Source organism: Pelobates fuscus, chromosome 8 (assembly GCF_036172605.1).
Source record: "Pelobates fuscus isolate aPelFus1 chromosome 8, aPelFus1.pri, whole genome shotgun sequence".
Taxonomy (NCBI): domain Eukaryota; kingdom Metazoa; phylum Chordata; class Amphibia; order Anura; family Pelobatidae; genus Pelobates; species Pelobates fuscus.
Window position 1 is genome coordinate 153242352 of NC_086324.1, and position 18326 is coordinate 153260677.

The window sequence follows — 18326 nt, forward strand, 5'->3', positions numbered from 1 at the left end:
TGATGTATCTCGTAGATTGAGAGAAGGTGATTAGGTACACCCAATAATATTTTTCAATTCTGTTTTCAGGACCCAACAACAATTTAGATCATAATAATATCCCAACTTTAGCAACTACTACTTTAAAGGAACACTTAACTGCCTAAATTAACAAACCAAAAAAATAGTAATAGAAATCCCTTTTTAGTAGATATACTCCAATGAAAACATGCTTGCATTTAATTATGCATTTTTTCATTTGGGGTTTATCTAAAAACACCTTGCAAAAGCTGCATATCTCTTCCTGCTGACTTTGCAAGCCCTCCCCTTCTAACCCCGCCCAGACTCTATGTAGCTGTCCAATGACATACTTCCCAATGCAGCTCAGTGAGAAGTGTTGGCAATGCAGGTGCTCTGGGCAACTGCTGCCTCTTGAGTTTAGTTCCAACGAGCTAACCAACCAGGAAGTAACAGGACCAGTAGTCTGATTGACAGCAAAGGGGGTGTAACAAGGTTAATTTATGAAAGTTCAATTTTCTGTTAAAATCAGCACTTTTGTAAAATGATAAAGAGGACACACTCTTCACACACACAGTGCACTTCAGCAAACTAAAGTGCCTTAGGGATCTGTAGTGTCCCTTTAAGGAATCATTAAGGTTATCCTCACATGGTCTGATCATGGCTCCTGAGGACAAGTTTAAAGAACACAGACCAAAACCTTTCCACAATTTGCATTGTTTTCCAGTCAATGTTAACAAACCATTGCATCAGTGTTGACTGAAGACACAATAATTATCTTCTTGATATTTGAAATTATTACTGACTATTTACTAAAATCTACTAAATCCAAATAAATTGGTCAATTAAGTGCATTCTTGGAACACCTAATTTACACAGCAGTAATCCCAGTAATCCAGTGCAGTTAACATTTGGAGAAATGGTTCATTATTGTTACTCTAGATAGAACCAGCTTTTTGAATTCATGATTGGCTCAGTAAATTCACTAAAACTCAAAGCCCAAACCATCTACTTTACTCTGGTTTAACCAAGTTAGGTGGGTTAAGTTCTCCACTTGGTTAGTGGATAACTAGTAACTTTTATGCTTCATGAAAAGTATCTTTAATTTGTATGCAGCCACTAAAAGAAGAGTTGAAAGCCAATCTAAAAATGCAAAATACGACTGTGTGCTTATGAAAACTAAAAAGTGTCAAATAGAACGTGGTGTGATATTCAAATATCTCAGTGTGTGCTTTTTAAAAAAAAAAAAAAGCAAAATATCTGCAGCTAGACATTGCTCAGGAACAGCCAAGCAAATAAACAAGCCCTGCTACTTAAAAATCAACATCAACTGGGATATAATCATTCAATGTAGGGTAATAACTGCTTGATCCAAGGATAAATCTGACTGCCATTCTGGGGTCAAGAAGGAATTTTTTCCTAGCTTGTTGGAAAATTGGAAGTGCTTCAAACTAGGTTATTTTGCCTTCTTTTGGATCAACAGCAAAACACATATGTGAGGAAGGCTGAACTTGATGGACGCAAGTCTCTTTTCAGCTATGTAACTGTGGTCACTAAACAATGTTAAAAAAATACTTTGCTAAAATGCTGGAGGATGCACGGGCTAGCCTTGGTACAGCATTGGTACTGGCTGGAACATTTAAAAGATGTTTTATAATAATGCAGTGGTTGACTTAGAACAGGGATCCACCAACCCAGTCCTCAAGTACCGCCTAACAGTCCAGGATTTGGGGCTTACTCAGTTGTGTCTAAGGCGTTTTCTTTTTTCTTTAAATACACCTTAGACACAACTGGGTAATCCATAAATCCTGGACTGTTAGGGGGTACTTGAGGACTGGGTTAAGAACCACTGACTTAGAACATTGGGTAAAATAAGGGATTGAGTAAGATTTGTAGGTTGAAGTGTGGGCAATATTAGTGGAACAGATAAAGATTGAAAAATGAATTTTTAACCAACCCTGTTAACAGTTTAAACCACTTGCTGTCTATGGGGATTTTTTTTACCTAGCACAGAGACCAAGTGAAAGCTTGTGCCCTTTTCCATATGTAGGTTAGAGTATTCATTGGTAGCAGTTGCTATTGCTATGGGGTTTTCCTTGAAGAATAGGTAACTTTGTTGAAAAGGCTGAACATAATTAAATTGTATATGTTTTATACTTTTAACAAAGTAGTAACTATGATCAGTCAGCGTTAGCTCCAACGTGAGGACTGCCTGAGTCCCAGGATATAGAGCTGCCCCCCTGGCACATGTGCCGGACAGACCACTCCAGACATGTAATGATATCAGCTGTCCCTCGGACAAGATGAGAGGCTACCTTGTGGATGGCTCCATGGCATCAAGGCAGAGCTGCCCACTTTTGGTGCAACTAGGACCACTTGTCCTCTGTCCAAGTACCTCCTGAGCTTAATGGACCGCACTAGGCACCCTGCAAGGAGTATTTTGAACACTTATATTGTCCCTTGATCTAGGTACCGACATTGCATCTTAGGATCCCAATGCAGGATATTGTGGGTACACACCAGCTCTCTGGTATGTTTTTAAAACTCTTTGTCTACATACATTTGTATCTATATACCTGAAGGGACAATGCAAGATGCATATTCAATTTACCATGCAAGCTTAGTTTAAGTAGCGCCCTGCTTATTTTTATTATCTGTATCCTATGTGCCTCACTTTATTGTACAGCACTTCAGTACATGTTGGTGCTCTATAAACAATAGCAAACTAATAAATAATAATGTCATCTACGGATTATCACTGTACCATCGGATTGGCAGTAATCCATACGTTTATTACTTGAAGTGATGTAAGGATCTGCAACAAAATAAACACATTCGAACCAGAACAACACAGGACTCAAGTATTGTTTTTAAATAAGCATATATTTAAACACGGCTTAAAAATTATTACAACCGTACAAAAATAGTCTCCGCTGGAAAGTCAGAAGTCTCAATGCGGGCATTCAGTGCCGATTTTCTAGAGGTGGAAGTGAGAAATTAGATGGACGCTGGGTAGATACTGCAGAATTATTGTGCACAAAATCACTTGGATTTTTTTTTTTTTTTTTAAATAACCGTAGCCTCATTTAGTGACAGATAATGTGACATTTTACAGCTTTTGATACAAGAGTTATTAATGAATGTTAACCCCATATTTATAGATAACAAGAGATTTCTAACCCTGGTAATTGCTAGATCGTCGGTGTTAAAACTTCCAACCTCAAATAGAAAATGACTTTGGCAGGTACCACAATGCTTTGCACCAGAGCAAATCTTACTAATCAGACACTGAAAGGTATGAATGCATATGGTTTCATAAAACCGAGAAATCTGTTAGATACAGTGCAGTCACGTCCACCTATGAGGAAAGGATTAAATTCCAGCACATATTCACCGAACACTGTAATTCTGACACTGTACAGTATACATTTACATTAACAAATACACATTCTATTTACAAAGAAAAATATATAGATACAGTTTAAAACAGTTTTGTAAAAGGGAGCGAACAGTCACTTCTCTGGAATTTTAAACCATTAAAGAAGACTTTAAAAAAGTCACTTGTAACTTATGCAGCATATTTTTTTTCCTGCGATGTTGCAGAAAAGATTTATCACAATCCTGTTCAATCCTGGCACAGTCAGGGCACACAGTGTAAACAAGGAGGAGAAATAGATACATTGTTTCATTTCTCATTGACAAGGATCTAAGATGGAGGCGCCCCGTTGCAGGATAGAGAGGTGTGGATTTCTATGGTCAATTTAGTTTCTCACACCTCACAATTTTACATATTTGTTAAATAAAGGAGATAAGAAATAGATTTAAAATCCTTTGAAGTGACAGTTCCCCAATAAGCAAGGAAGACCTGGACTGAACTCCAAATGTGCAAAATACCTTGTTGTAACCTCTACCTTATAAAGATCAACACACTGAGGGTTTATTCAATAAAATTGGAATGGGGAGGAATTCACACAGAAATTGCACATTTTTCTCAGTAATACCGTAAGCGGAAAAAAAAAATAATCTAAAATTCGGCTACTGTTCCAGCTCTGTTGTTTTGGGCTTAGGATAGCAATATTAGTGTTAATTTTTTCTGCTTTAGTAAATAAACCTAATTTTGCTGTAAACTATGCTCACGCCTCATCAAGAATCGGGAGAATCTGCCAAGTCTATTGCTGTCGACTACATCAACTATAATCCTCAACTAGTGTAAACTCTGAAAATGCCACTTCTAAATTCCAGAGGACATTCACACAGTCACAACCTTTAAAAGCTTTTTTTTCCCCTCCAAAAAAAAAAAAAAAAACATAGATCACAAACTCACAAGAGTTTAGTAGTCTAACCAAAATGTAGACCTCTGGATATGTCCATGATGAGATCCACATGATGCTACCCTAAAATCTTGAACAGTTGACAGGAGTTTGAAGAATCTAGCTTTTCAACTGCTAGTGCATCATTATTGCTATTAACTTCTCTTTTTTTTATTTTTTTATCTAGCATTTAATAAGATTGGAGGGTACCAAAACCTGGAGACGGTATATGCCACTGCTATACCATCGCAGATTGTTCCCAATACTACGTGCCACCTACCACGTCCAGATGCCATGCATTTATTTCGTGATCCGGTCTCTGGAGACCTCCCTTGGACTGGCATGACATTTGGCCTAACTATCCTTGCTGCTTGGTACTGGTGCACAGACCAGGTAAGTGTTCATCAAAAAAAAAAAAAAAAAAACTAAGCTTGTAGAACTTCAGTCACCATTAATGATGGTACACCTGTAGAATACCTAATTACATAAAAAATAACCAGTGTTGTAGATTTTCACTGTTTTCTCACAACTGAGAAAATGAACAAATATAGAGCTCCATTTAATTTTGGAGCTCAGTTAACTTAGATAATAATAGTAATTTTTAATCCACCTGAAGTTTAACCTATTTACTGGCTGAATTTTTTGTAATATTTTTCTCTTTAAACATGCTTCAGGTCTGTTTACACAAAACGTTTGTAGCCTCGGTTTACAAGGTTTGGCGAATAACCCTGTAGACGTATGATAAAAACTATAGCTTATTCTATTTAGTATAATTATTTTGAGATATTTTGTCACAGCCTGTGGAGACTAATTCTCCCCATATCGTGCTTCAGACTGTTCATACCCCTCCAATCTACACCTCTAAATATTAATACCGAACGTTCTATACAGCCATCGCCTGGCCTTACTTTCTCCATCTGTAACCATACTTCTTGTCTTGCTTCCATTGTGTTCTCCCTCGACCAGCACACCAGCCCATGACACTGATATTTTTTTTATTCTGCTTTCCAAACAAACATTCTCTCTGCAGCCTCTGAGCTTTTTACATTATTTTTTTATTTTTCTATTGTTGTACTCTCTCTGACTTTCTCACCTCCATTAAAATGAGCTCTGGTGTTTATTTCTCCTGGTATCCCTTTTACTGGTCGCTGTGAATTTCACCTACAGTTATTTTTTCCTTTTTGGTCTTTCCGCCCTCTATAACATCCTCAATATCAAGTTTCGTCACTCGCATCATACCAGATTTTCCTCTTTATCCTCCTCTGCAATTACTTTCACTCTGAGCCTCCACTTCAGAGTCATCCCTTGTATGCCTTTCACTGTGGTCAGATCTTAGGGCACACAAACTCAAACTTCTGACAATCTCCTGTCCTTCAACATTTGTGGCCATGTAAATTTGCATGGGGATTGCAAAAGAGCTGTAAACAGTCTGAGCAAGCAGTCTTATATTTTTGGCTCCCCCCAGATGTATAAATACCTGAATTAAATAAAGTTATTAGTTAGTGGATTTTTAATTCCTTATTGCGAGATCGTGATCGTAACCTCGGTCTTCCACTGTAAATTACAAAATGCTAGAACGATCCTGGTTCTACAACCAGTGATTTCCAAACACAAATGTGCCCTTAGGATACAGTATATATTGAAACTAGCTTATGAGAAGAAAAGGTACAAAACTTATAAATCCACTTAAAAATTTTAATCTACCACTGATTATTTGACACCGGCAGCATTTGTTTTTCACAAGCTGATGGTCTGTGAAAATGTTTCCCGCAGACACCTGGTGACCAGGTAGAAACTACCTTGGACTTCTATGAGGTTCTAAAGCCATGGAATATCTGCTAACCTATTTGACTGCTTAAATTATTATTGGAACATAAATAAAGGGAAAATTCTTTCATAAATGCTAGGAAACTTTAAAATAGCCTCTTGCATGTGAGATGTCTATGCTTCTCTTGCACATTTTTCATCTTCCAAATGTCCACAAAATCTACTAAAAAATCTGTAGAATGAAGGTATGGCCTAAATTAAAGAAATGAATGATGAGATAGGACTTCAGCACCAGATAACAAATAAGACATTAGGGCAGACATAGCAAATTTAGAAAAAATATATGGGTTCAGGTATGGCTGTAAACAGTGAGAGCCCTTGTTTTAATGAACAACAAGCTTGTATGGATATTCTACATTACCTTGAACTTTAGAGAAGAAACAGACACAAAAAAAAAAATGTTGAAGTCAGCCAACCACTGCCCACACACCAACCCGCCTCACCAAGTTTATGCCGTTACCTGCACCAACTTCTGGTGGGCAATAAAGCCTAGCAGCACATCTTTGGTGTGCTCCACCACAATGAGTGAAAAAAACACCAAAGTAAAGTGACACCCAAATACCAATTGTTGGGGGGGTGTTCCAGTATACATTCAATTATGGAATAAACCCCTGCATAGCTGCAGAGCAGAAGACACAACCTGTGCTTCTAGACTATAAGTCAGGTAGAGGGTTAATGTCTGCTGCAAATCAACCCAGTGCTCCAATAACTGAAAACCTCTGGGTATAGTTAAAGGTCCTTGTGCCCTGGGGGGCCGTGACTTCTCCTTTTGGAGTCCAGAGTAGCGCCGCTCAGTTTGCTTTTGAGATGTTTTGCTTGTGAAAGCTTCGAATATGGGATTCCAAAAGGAGTGCTTGTGTTTTCCATTGGCACTGGGTTCTGGGAATGGGAACTGCTGAGGCTGTTACCATAGTCTTTACTGCTCCAAAAGCCATGTGTTCCTCTGGGCACTTCGGGCTTTCGACCAGTGTGGCGATACATTCCTAGAACATCAGGCCCATCCTTCTTGCCTTTAACCTTCGGGGGGTTCCTACTTGTACGTTGGGTCTGGAACTGCGGATATCCTGTGATGGGACGACCTAATTGAAAAATTGTTTTGCCCTGAGAGAATAAAAGAGGAATGTTAATTTTGAGAAAATACAGTTGAAACTAAATTAGACTGTAGGATAAAATGCTTGTGTGGTATAAAGCTAAGCTGCGACTTTTAGTTAGTTCTTAAAGACTTTACTGGAAACCTAACTTTCTGTTTTAAGGTCAATCACATCTTCCAAGTGTCCCAATGTATGAGGAAAGGTCCCTAGTTTTGACCCAAATCCCTTGGTCCTTCTTTTCTAAGAGCTCCATATTGTTGGCGTGTTTGAGTGTATAACAGAGCTCCAAAGCAATAATACAGGAATTTGACTTCTAAATACAAGGCAGTGTGTAAATAAGATACATTGTTCTTGTTCCAAATTACATTTTAGTTTCATAAATTGAGCGAGTCACCTAAAATGTATAAAAGCAGCACCTTCCAAAATGAAACGTTTCTTTGACTCTTTAAAAAAAAGTGTGGAGGTATTCAGTGGAGGGCTGGCTACATTTCAACTGGGTGTCAACTGCAAATACATAGCTCCGTTTAAAGGCAAATCAGCAAACCCCACACCCTTTGCTTAAATGTTATATTAATTTTTTTAAAACAATACAATACAATAACGATAAAATACAGTTGCATGATATAGTTTAGTATTGTACTGTGTGGCAGCAGCCCATAATTCTCTCTATACTAGCAGCCCAGCAGGCAGTTATCCCCCTGCCTATGTTGCCAGCCGTCTGTGGTTAAAGTTGAACTATCACTTCCCACAGTTTCCCATGTTTCTCTGGCAGCTGGCTGCATTTGTGAGTAATGTTGTCCAACAGCTAGATGAGGTTAACTACAATTGCATAATTAGACCTTGAACAATAGTTTTGAAGACTAATGGCCACTAGGGGGAAGCACTTGCAAATGCATTGCAGAGCAAAGTACTTTAATCCCATTTTATTCTCCGAGGTGACTGTGCTTTTGGGATAATACAGCTATAGCCTACGATGGTTAGAAAAGAATGGAAGATAAATCTGAAGCTATCAATACATTTTAAGTGGGCCCCAATACGTGACCTGGTGACCTTTCCACCTAGGCTTGGCAAAGGCTGAAAGGATCAAAATATTGCCAGATCACTTATTGTGGCGAAGATCAAGGATTTTGATGAATCCTTTGTGCATGTTGGGATTTTGAGGTAGAGACCCCTGGCTCCAAAGTGCCATAATTGCCTCTCTGAATGTGGATCCTAACATATGTCAAAAACCCATGTCTGAATATAATGTAGCAAGAATGTGGAACTGCACTCAAACCCATTTGAAATGAATCCAGGTGCTTGACAAAGACCGTGTAGGTCGAAACGTTGCAGTGGGTTCAATAAATTTGCCTTTTTGTAACCTGAGAGTGCCTGGACTTTTCTTCTATTTTTCCTCATCAAAAACCCATGTCTGTGATCTTCAAGGGCCATTTCAATTAAAGAGCTAATCCTCATCTACTTCACTCCCAATCAGGTCATTGTACAGAGATCTCTTTCTGCCAAGAATCTGAGCCATGCCAAAGCCGGCTCCATCCTTGCTAGCTACCTGAAGATGCTGCCCATGATATTTATAATTATGCCTGGGATGATCAGTCGCGCTCTTTACCCAGGTAAGTCTACCTATTATTTATTGCACCGTGCCTTAGCAGAAATTCTGTGTTAAATTACTATATAACCTGTACCGGGGCTCTACATCACTGCAGAATTAAATATGATGTAAAGAAAAGAGGTTGCATATTTTTAAATTTTCCCCTGTCGAATGTTTGAAAGTTATTGCCCACTGTAGGGTTTATAAGATAATAGATTGCACTGGTTTGTATCTCTGTTAGAAATCCACTGATTAAAGAATCAATAACTGGCCAATACAAACAAATCAGTATTTGTTTTCAATAAAATAATTATCTCCCACTGGATGTTCCTTGAGAAATAACATTTTTTTGAAATTAGATTTGGGGAATCACGAACGGTCAATGAATCCATATTATTACTCAGTTGGCATTAGAACCGCAGGGCATTATGCCACATAACTTGCTGGGATAAATTATATGGGCAAATGTGGTCTTACCCAAAATCAGTCATGTAGGTATAATATGCACTTGGCTATATCAAAATATAGTGGCGTGAACACTGCCATGTTGCAACCTTTGTTTGAAAGGTAGTTCTAGAATCCAGAATTAAAGTGTAACCAATGTATGTCGGAATTTTTAGTAATAAGTTTACTTCTCTTTTATATTTAACATATGTATTTGTAAGGTGTAAAAAAAAAAAAAAAAATTAAATGTACAAATCAACACCTATTCATCTTGTAACTGGGCACCTTCATCTTAGCTTTCTATTTGTCATTGCTATAAGCTTTGCCCTTTGCACCTGGCACTCAGCATAGAGAAAACAAACAGAAAAAGGGGAGGTTTATTTTATGCAATGTGTGCCCTGTTGTACCTGTCCAAAACTAGATTGTGATGTCTTCTTGTTGAATCTTTAATAAATATTTTTTTTTAAATGCACAGCAAAAAAAAAAAATTTCAATCATAAAAAAATCATTGGTTCACTCTTCGCGGTCAATCGCGGTCAGCAAAGCCGATTTGTGGCTCAAGGAGAATAGATAACAGAGCTAATCTTACTTTTTTCAGATTGTCTTACCTCTATACAAAGTCCATCAACAATGTATAATTTAATATTCTAGATTTGGGTATATCATATCCTATATTGTTTTATGTACATACATTAATTTTCCCTCTCTCAGCAGTGGAGACTAAATGTTTGTAGCTCACTTCCACCATTGCTAGGTTTCTCAGTCCAAGACATTAATACACACCTGAGTAGGCTCTGCCGTTAAGGTCCGGTCTTTTGACAAGGCACGTTTGATTTCCGCTTCCAAAACTTGGTTCCTCCGCTTTCCAATCTCTGCTTCTGCTCTCATATCCAGGAGTGTTTGGGAGAATCCCAAAGGACCAGCATAAGTTCCACGGCTGATATGGCCATCACTCAACTTCCTTTCCAAAGGATACCGTTCCCCATTGGGTATACGATCCGAACTCCTTCTCTGCAAGGTAGTTGATGGATAGTACTCTTCTGACATGGAAGAGGCATTTGAAGGAGGTAGAGAACCAGAACCACTGGAGGAACAGTCATTAGGCTCCAATTCAAATCCATTTGTATCGCCATCATCCTCATCATCAACAACTTCTTCTTCTTCTTGATTGTTATCCACAGGTTCATTTTGAATAATAAAATCTTCAATTTCTTCGTCTTCTCCTACTTCTGTGTCCACCCCATTGACTGAAGGTACAGGACTCTCATTTCTGGGTTTGTCAGACAGGACAGTCTTAATATTAAGGGCATTTTTCATGCTAATAAAGTCTGTGACTGGCAGTGTTCTAGGCTTTGGCATTGGGGGTCCACTGACTTTGTTAACTGGCACAAGGTGATTACTTGTAGCCAGTGATGCTAAACCCACATTATGTTTATGCGGACATCTGTCGCAATTCTTTTGTCCTACATCTATGTGGTCCTCTGTATCAGTTTTCTCTAAATCATCCTGACTTGAGGACACAGACACGGACTTGGTGGTGTTTACAGAATCTTTCTTTCCGCTACCTTGTCTTGAAATAATCCTTTGGCTATGCTCTTTCTTTTCAGAACATGGAATCTCATTAACTTGGAATGAGGTATCCTCTATAGAGTTCCTGCGAGCATCTTCATTCTGCTTCATCTCTAGCTCCTTGTTCTGAAGCATGAATTGGGTGGTGGCATGTGAGGTATCACAAATCTTGATCCTATTCATCTGAGAGAGTTGGGCATTCTTGATGTTTGGATCTATGATATTAATGTATCCCAAGATGTCACTTCCTGGCTCAGGTTCTGGTTCAACCCAAGTGGGAAGATAGTCAAACATGTTGGCTTTTTCCATGTTCTGCAGGGCCGGGTGAATCTGAGACTCTTCATTTTGCTGTTCAATCCATTTTGCTTTATTGGCAGCAATTTGTTTTATTTCCTTGTCCTTCTCACTGGGAGTTTTGATTTTTACTAAACCATATTTAGGGTTGACTAACTTTTTGGCAATTGCTTCTGTTGGACCCACAGGCATAGCAGCTGGCTTTGCTACAGATTCAGGCTCTGGCTCATTGTCCATTGTAACATTCTTTAGGCTGACCCCCTTGGAGGCAAGGTACAACTCCTGGAATTGTCGGTCAAAGCTTTCTACCACTTGGCCGGAGAGGACCGTAATTAAATTTCGATCTATTCTTGCTGCTGACCAAGTAAAGCTGGAAAAAGTAAAAAAAAAAAAAAAACCCATTAAAAACATCATAAGAGAGATTAAAATAGACATAATTAGTAGAATTGACTGGCCACTTCAATATAGAATTAAGACACAGTAAAACTGGTTAAATATTGTATTACCATTTCTAAACATTAAGTGGTTTTATTTAGATTTTCTAGTATTTTGTTTTTGGTCTCTTCATTCTATGGGGGGTAATTAGCATTGTTTCAATCCATTCACTAAACCTGGATCAATTCTCCTCTCGAGGAGTAGATATTAAGACTTAGGTTATCTTTGATGCTGGTTTAATGTTTTCTAAGGCAAGCGTGAAAGCATATTCTGGGATGGGAAAATCAAAGCAAATTACCTGTAGGAGCCGCATACTGCTTTGTCACCATCCACAAACATAAACTTCTGGCTCAAACAGCCCTTGAACTTGGTAGAGAATCGAGTGTAGAATTCGGAGCCTCCTACACTGCGAACTCGAAGATTCTGGAAGAGAAAATGAAAATGGTAAGTGGTCTGGACTCCAGAAGGTTGTTAATGGTACATGTTCTTAGACACAGAAACGAGAATAATTGCAGCATAAAAGTAATGCATATAACCAGCCATTTAATTTTCAGTACAGTTTGGAGATACATTTTACCCACTTCCATATGAATGAATCATTAAACTGGGAACTGTGCGAAAATGACCAGAGAATTTCAAATTTTAGGCAAAATAAAATGTAAAAATAAAAAGAAGTAAGGGCCAAGCTTCAAGTTTCAATTTTGGCTATTTAGTAAAAAAAAGGAAATTCTAATTTCTCGGTTATTTCTCTACAATTTCCATTTTAGTATTTTGTCAAACAGGATACATATCAGGTTCCTGTGAGAATGTTCTTAAGACTACAGAATCGTATTATTGGAACATTCATCCTGAGTCTTTACATTTATTTCTGATAGTTCATTCCCTGAACTGGGGGTTGTGGGGGCTGGGCGGACCTCACTTTTTGTCAGAATGCTGAAAAACCGCTTGTGTGTGTGTAGGGGGAGCAGACTCTCCATCATATGCAATACAAAGAGCTGTAGTGGTTATGGTGTTTAAAGTGCCCAAAACAAATACAATTACCTTCTCACAACCTAATATGAAGAGATCACCTGATATCTGGATTGTATAACAAGTCCTACAGAAAAAAAAATACAGCCTCGCCCTGACATGCTATAGGTTACAGAGAACATAAGATGACACCTTAGGCAGCATAAGAAACACAGATCAACTTACACCTAGTTCTGCAGCATGATGCAGAGTAAAAATCTATAATACAGCAGCTATCTGTTGTACTGTGCATTGGTATTTATGACCCTGATAAACAAAGATTAGAGCAATCTATGATTAGAGTGAGTCACATGTCAACCGATTTAAAGGGGAAAAACATTTGAGTATTAAAGGGACATTACTTTGAGACAAGGATCTCATTAAAAAGCTTTAGATCTGAATGATACAGTTGTCTCACTCTGCAGGCTGATAAAGTCAGGTAAATATGATTTGTTTCATATTTACCTATGCTTTTTCACACCCACTCTGGGGGGCACGGATCTAACCAAGCAATGTCCTATCCCTAGGGATTCTGTAAAAGTGCATTGTGCATCCCTGACAGATTAACACAAGTGCAGTTGTAAGATCTTTTAATCTTGCAACATCGTGACAGGGAGTCTGATCAGGGTTTTTCATGCAGAGCAGGCTCTGAGGTCCGATTTCTCTGTCCAGCTCCTGCACAGTGATGTCCTGGTTCTGTCATAAGCAGACTGGTCTGAAACTGAGATGGGTGGGTAAGGAGGGGAGGAGGCTGAAGAAACTCCACCAGCTGAGAGGTGTGCTCAACAATGCAATCTAACTAAGTTTATAAGTGTTTATTACATACTTTTAAGAGGTGTTGTTAGATCAAAGTGTGTGTTCACGTTCTGCAGTTTCTTCTCACCCCCTTATTGATGGCTGAAAGTGCTTTGAGAGGTGGAGTACTACTAATGTCAAGATTTTGGGGTAATTTGGGATAAGATGTCCAAATTTCTTGAGACAGGCCCCACAGATATACTTAGTGTGTTCTATCAAGATTTCTGATGTCGCCTGTTGGCTTTAAATTGGGCTCTTAAAATCTTGGATACCACCTGCCTCCCTATTTTTCTGTCTTCTAGAGTTGTCTTTGAATAACAGCATCGAGGGAAAGATCTCTTTAAGGAGGTTGATTTTTTCCACATTTTGTGTATTTATAGATTTCTCCTTTTAAGCAGGACATGGCCTTTCACTGGGTCATGAGCAGTGCCAGATTTACATATCAGGTGCCCGTACGAATTTTAAACTGGACATTTCAGGCTTAAAAAAAAAAAAAAAATCAAACATTCATATTTGACAACTGCATATGTAAAGGTGTATGTATATGCATATTTTTGTCCAGCTTGTAATTTATTGCGTTTGCTATTAGTATAGTTAGTGTATGCAGCTGTGTAAATGCACACAGGGTTAAAGATGTTAGAAGTGGTTATGGTAAAGGGGGGTTAATGACAGATTACATAGGATCTTTAGTTTTAAGATGAACAATTGTAGAGGGGGGTTTAAAGATGCAGTTTAAGGATTATTTAGTTTAGGGCTAGAGCTGGCTTAAATTTAGTATTTGGGTACATAAGGTGTTTAGTTTTTAAGAGGAGTTAAACATAGGATTAAGGTAAAAGGTTAATTTTAAGGTCAAATATATATATATGCTTTAACGCAGGTTTAAAGGTTCAGTTGTTATTTATTTGGCATATACAATTAGGAGTGTATGTAAAACAATTTCACGATCTTCAGGATACCTACCTATTCAGTTACTTGAAAAAAAAAAAAAAAAATCTAAAATTGCTTCTTAAAGGAAGACTAGTGTCTGTAACACAAACATGTATTTTTGACAATACAGTGTTTAACTATTTAGATGCTCCAGTCCCCTTGCATTGCATCCCACATCGTGCCAGTCTCACCACGGCAGTTGTTGCGGATGTATGGCAAATCTCTGCGCTGCCCCAATCATTGTCTCCTCATAGAAATGCATTGAACCAATGCATCTCTATAGAACGTTCGCCTCCATGCAGAGCGTGGAGATGCTGAACACCAGTGCTGCACAGTGTGCAGAACTGACCCAGGAAGCACTTCTACTGTCCATCTGAGTGTCTCCCAATAGACCTGTAAAAGCCAGTGTTTCCATTAAAAAGCTTGCAGGGAAAGACTATAGACACCGGAAAACCTACATTAAACTTTCATTAGTTAAAGGGATGATTAAATGATGTTTAAAGCTGTGTAACGACAGTTTCAGGCATAAGAAAATGGTGCATGTACACAAAACTGGTATAAATATACAGCAATTTCTTATTTATTTATTAATAGATGACCCCGACCCTCCTCCTCTCCCCCCCCCCCCCCCGTGTTGCTTTGCTTTTGTAACAAATGGAATAAAGAATGTGATAAAAAAATGGTGTAAATCCCAATTTCAGAGAAGTTGGCCATTTTACCTGCAGTTTATAAGTAGTGCTAAAAATCTGAATTTTGCAAGGCAGTGAGGACATTACGATGGGTTTAATTTGCAGATCACACCCTTTCCAGGGGAGGAAAAAAAAAAAAAAAAACACACAAAAAAATACGTGTTTTAACAATGTAGTAAGACCAGTAAAACTGAGCATCTACACCTTCAAGTGTCCCCTGCAGCAACATAGGATGTTTATTAATCCTCATGTGCCTCAATACGTAATGGCGCCTCACCCTTAATCTAAAACTTAGCAAAGATGATGACTAAGGTTGGACGGAACTTGCAGGGAGTGATTAAAAAAAACAAAAAAAAACCTTCCTGTAGAAAATGCTTGGGAGATTCCATGAATAACTATTTATAGGAGGTTTCATTGCGAATTGCAGAAGCACAGGCACCTCATATTATTATTATCAGTATTTATATAAGCAAAAAACATTCCTCAGCGCTTTACAATTATAGAAATGGGATATTAAAGAGGTAAAGGAAGCCCTGCTCAAAAGAGCTTACAATCTATAGAGATTTGAGATATGCGTTAAAGTATTGTGTTTGCCAAGGACTATTGAGGTGGTCTTACCATGACCTTCACGTGCCGAGCTTTTTCTTCTCATAGAGAAACACTAGACTGGCAGACGCACTGGATCAGACAGAGACAGGCCCACCAACGGTCCCGATTTTGGTGTCCTGCCCCACCGTCCTATTTTAGTTGTCCTGAGGCAGCACAGTGCGAGCACATTGTTAGACGGCCTTGTGCTGTGCATGGGCCGATAGTACTTCAGCAGATCAAAGAGTCTGTCTCAACGCTGGATTTCAAGTAGGTTTAATTGCTTAAATCAATTTTAAGAGAGAGCTCATAACTTAAACCTAAGGAACATATCAGATGTAAAAGAAATGCTTTCGGTTCTCATAATCAATCATGGCTTGCCAAATTATGTTAATTTATTTATTTTTTAATTGTCCTGGTTTGTTTTGTATCACAGCCACTTGTGTTGAATCATTTATTTATTTTGGGATCATGATGCTAATGTTTAATCATTTTTCCTGCCTCGATGTGTTGCCTTGGATGTGAAAAAGGATTTCAAATCCAAACAGTTACACGTATTAAGACAGTAAACATCGCACCAATACACCCTACCCAGAGTCAAAAGAGAAGTCACGCCTTTCAGACCCAACAAGTAAACATCTCCCCCCCAAATAATGCATTAGCATTGTGGCACGTGGTTCCCTATATCAAGAATCACTGAAGGAGTCTGGACTTTGTAGTCTCTTTGAGCGTGTAGGGAGTCTCTCACTACATTTAAAAGTGAGAACACTACTAGGGCCTATTTTTAAGCATTATATGGATAATCATGTGCATTCACGCCAGGCTTATACACCCCTATTCTGGGCAGCTATGTCCCTAGTCCTAGGTGGACTGCCCCTTCTTTCTGGATTCTCGTCCTTTCTTCATACCTCCAAACGTTTGGAACCATGGGTTAACCCATAAATTCCTCCCCAGCAGTGCTTTATGGCCACAACAGGCCTTTTGGGGAGTTTTTGTTCAACTGTTGGCTTTCTATTGCAGAAAACCAACAGGTGAATGAAAAGCACCCCTCTCCTCCAATCAAATGCTTCTCTGAGAAGCAATGATTGAATGTTCGTCATCATCATTCAATGTGTGAAGATGTCAAGCGTCAAGATCCGAGGCTGATTCGATTCTCACAAGGGAAGCACCATCTAGTGGCTGTCAGTGTAACATCCACTAGAGGTGTGTTTTGCCCCACAAAGTAAATATTGCCATATTGCCGAAACAACATTGTTTTACATCGTAGGAACAAAATGACTGGGGCACTACACACGGGCCACTTCATTGAGATGAAGTAGTCTGGTTGCCAATTGTGTGCTTTTAAATTTGAAATTCACTACTTCAATCTTCAAAACATGAAATACAGCAAATAATGCACACAGCCTTCAGAGTTCGCTCGTACCTCTCTATTTAGGAGAGACAGTCCATATTTTGGGCCCAAATCCCTCTGTCCTTGTTTTGCATCCCAATGTCGCTCTTTTGTAGGAGCTCCAAAGCATGGACCACAATAGGTAAAAAGAACACTCTAAAACTGCTTCATTAAGTTAAAAGTTGTTTAGGTGCTTAGTGTCACTGCTCAATTTCCTACCATTTAGAAGTTAAATTATTTTTTGGTTTGTTTAATCAGCCTTAACCACACCTCCCAAGACTATTACTGGCACTGCTTACATAACAAAATTGTTCCATTTTCAATCATACGTGACAGTACAGTGTGTATTAGTTTTTATCTTCTGCGTTGTCAATATAACTTTAATCAAAACACAAGAGGCTCTTGTAGGCTCTAGCAGGCTATTAACAATGCAGGAGATACAACATTCTAAATTAAGTAGACTGTGCAATAAAGTTTAAACATTAGACATACCTCCTAACTGGCATCCAGAGAAATCAGACACTGGTGGGAGGTCGATAAAAGGGGCAAGCTAGTGACACAATCCTGTTACTGGGTCTTCCACAAAGGGGGCAGGCCTGCCCAAATTATTGGTGTGAATGCACGTTAGGACCTGTCCATCATTCAGGCCAGCCCACTCAGGGCAGACACTGCAGGGGTCAGTGGGCTGGACTTTGCAGGGTCATAGTGCACTGAACTTATCATTGGAACGTGTCATTAGACGATGCTCATTGAGAACAGTCCTCTGATGACACCAAAAGCAACAGGAGAGTTAGGAAGCATGATTACATCTCTCTTTACAGGAAGTATGTAGGGAGACTGTAGGTGTCAAGCAGGGCTTGTACGGCTGCATAAACAAAATGAAAACTTCTAAATTGTTACAGCTACTTGTAACTAATGTAGCTTGTTAAGGTGGACTCCTGTGCCGCTTTGATTGTTTGTATGATATAATAAGCACTTTATGCTCTATTACGGTTCTAATAATATAAACAGAGAGCCCTCGGCTGTCTGAGGTTTGTAAAATGAAAATACATTTCATATTGTCATTTAAAGAATGTATTCAACCAACGTCTAGGTTTAAAGGAATCTTTACAGAGGCAAATCAAGCAGTTTTGTCTTCAACATACATAGCCTGCTATTTTCTCATTACCTTAAAGGGACACTATAGTCACCTGAACAACTTTAGCTTAATGAAGCAGTTTTGGTGTATAGAACATGCCCCTGCAGCCTCACTGCTCAATCCTCTGCCATTTAGGAGTTAAATCCCTTTGTTTATGAACCCTAGTCACACCTCCCTGCATGTGACTTGCACAGCCTTCCATAAACACTTCCTGTAAAGAGAGCCCTATTTAGGCTTTC

At 38.8% G+C, this 18326-nt stretch overlaps 2 protein-coding genes across 2 annotated transcripts in view; one reads left to right on the forward strand and one right to left on the reverse strand.

The window, feature by feature from the left end:
• The window catches only part of SLC5A10 (solute carrier family 5 member 10), a 129144-nt gene that overhangs the window by 20222 nt on the left and 90596 nt on the right, over nucleotides 1-18326 (forward strand). Inside the window, exons 8-9 of the mRNA XM_063430449.1 lie at nucleotides 4495-4700; nucleotides 8700-8835. Of these exons, the coding sequence (XP_063286519.1) occupies nucleotides 4495-4700; nucleotides 8700-8835 (342 nt within the window). The remainder of the gene's footprint in view (nucleotides 1-4494; nucleotides 4701-8699; nucleotides 8836-18326) is intronic.
• FAM83G (family with sequence similarity 83 member G) overlaps nucleotides 5320-18326 on the reverse strand; it is a 47222-nt gene continuing 34215 nt past the window's right edge. The window contains exons 3-5 of the mRNA XM_063430448.1: nucleotides 11854-11978; nucleotides 10041-11490; nucleotides 5320-7235 (exon numbers count right to left, since the gene is read on the reverse strand). Of these exons, the coding sequence (XP_063286518.1) occupies nucleotides 6864-7235; nucleotides 10041-11490; nucleotides 11854-11978 (1947 nt within the window). The 3' untranslated portion in view covers nucleotides 5320-6863. The remainder of the gene's footprint in view (nucleotides 7236-10040; nucleotides 11491-11853; nucleotides 11979-18326) is intronic.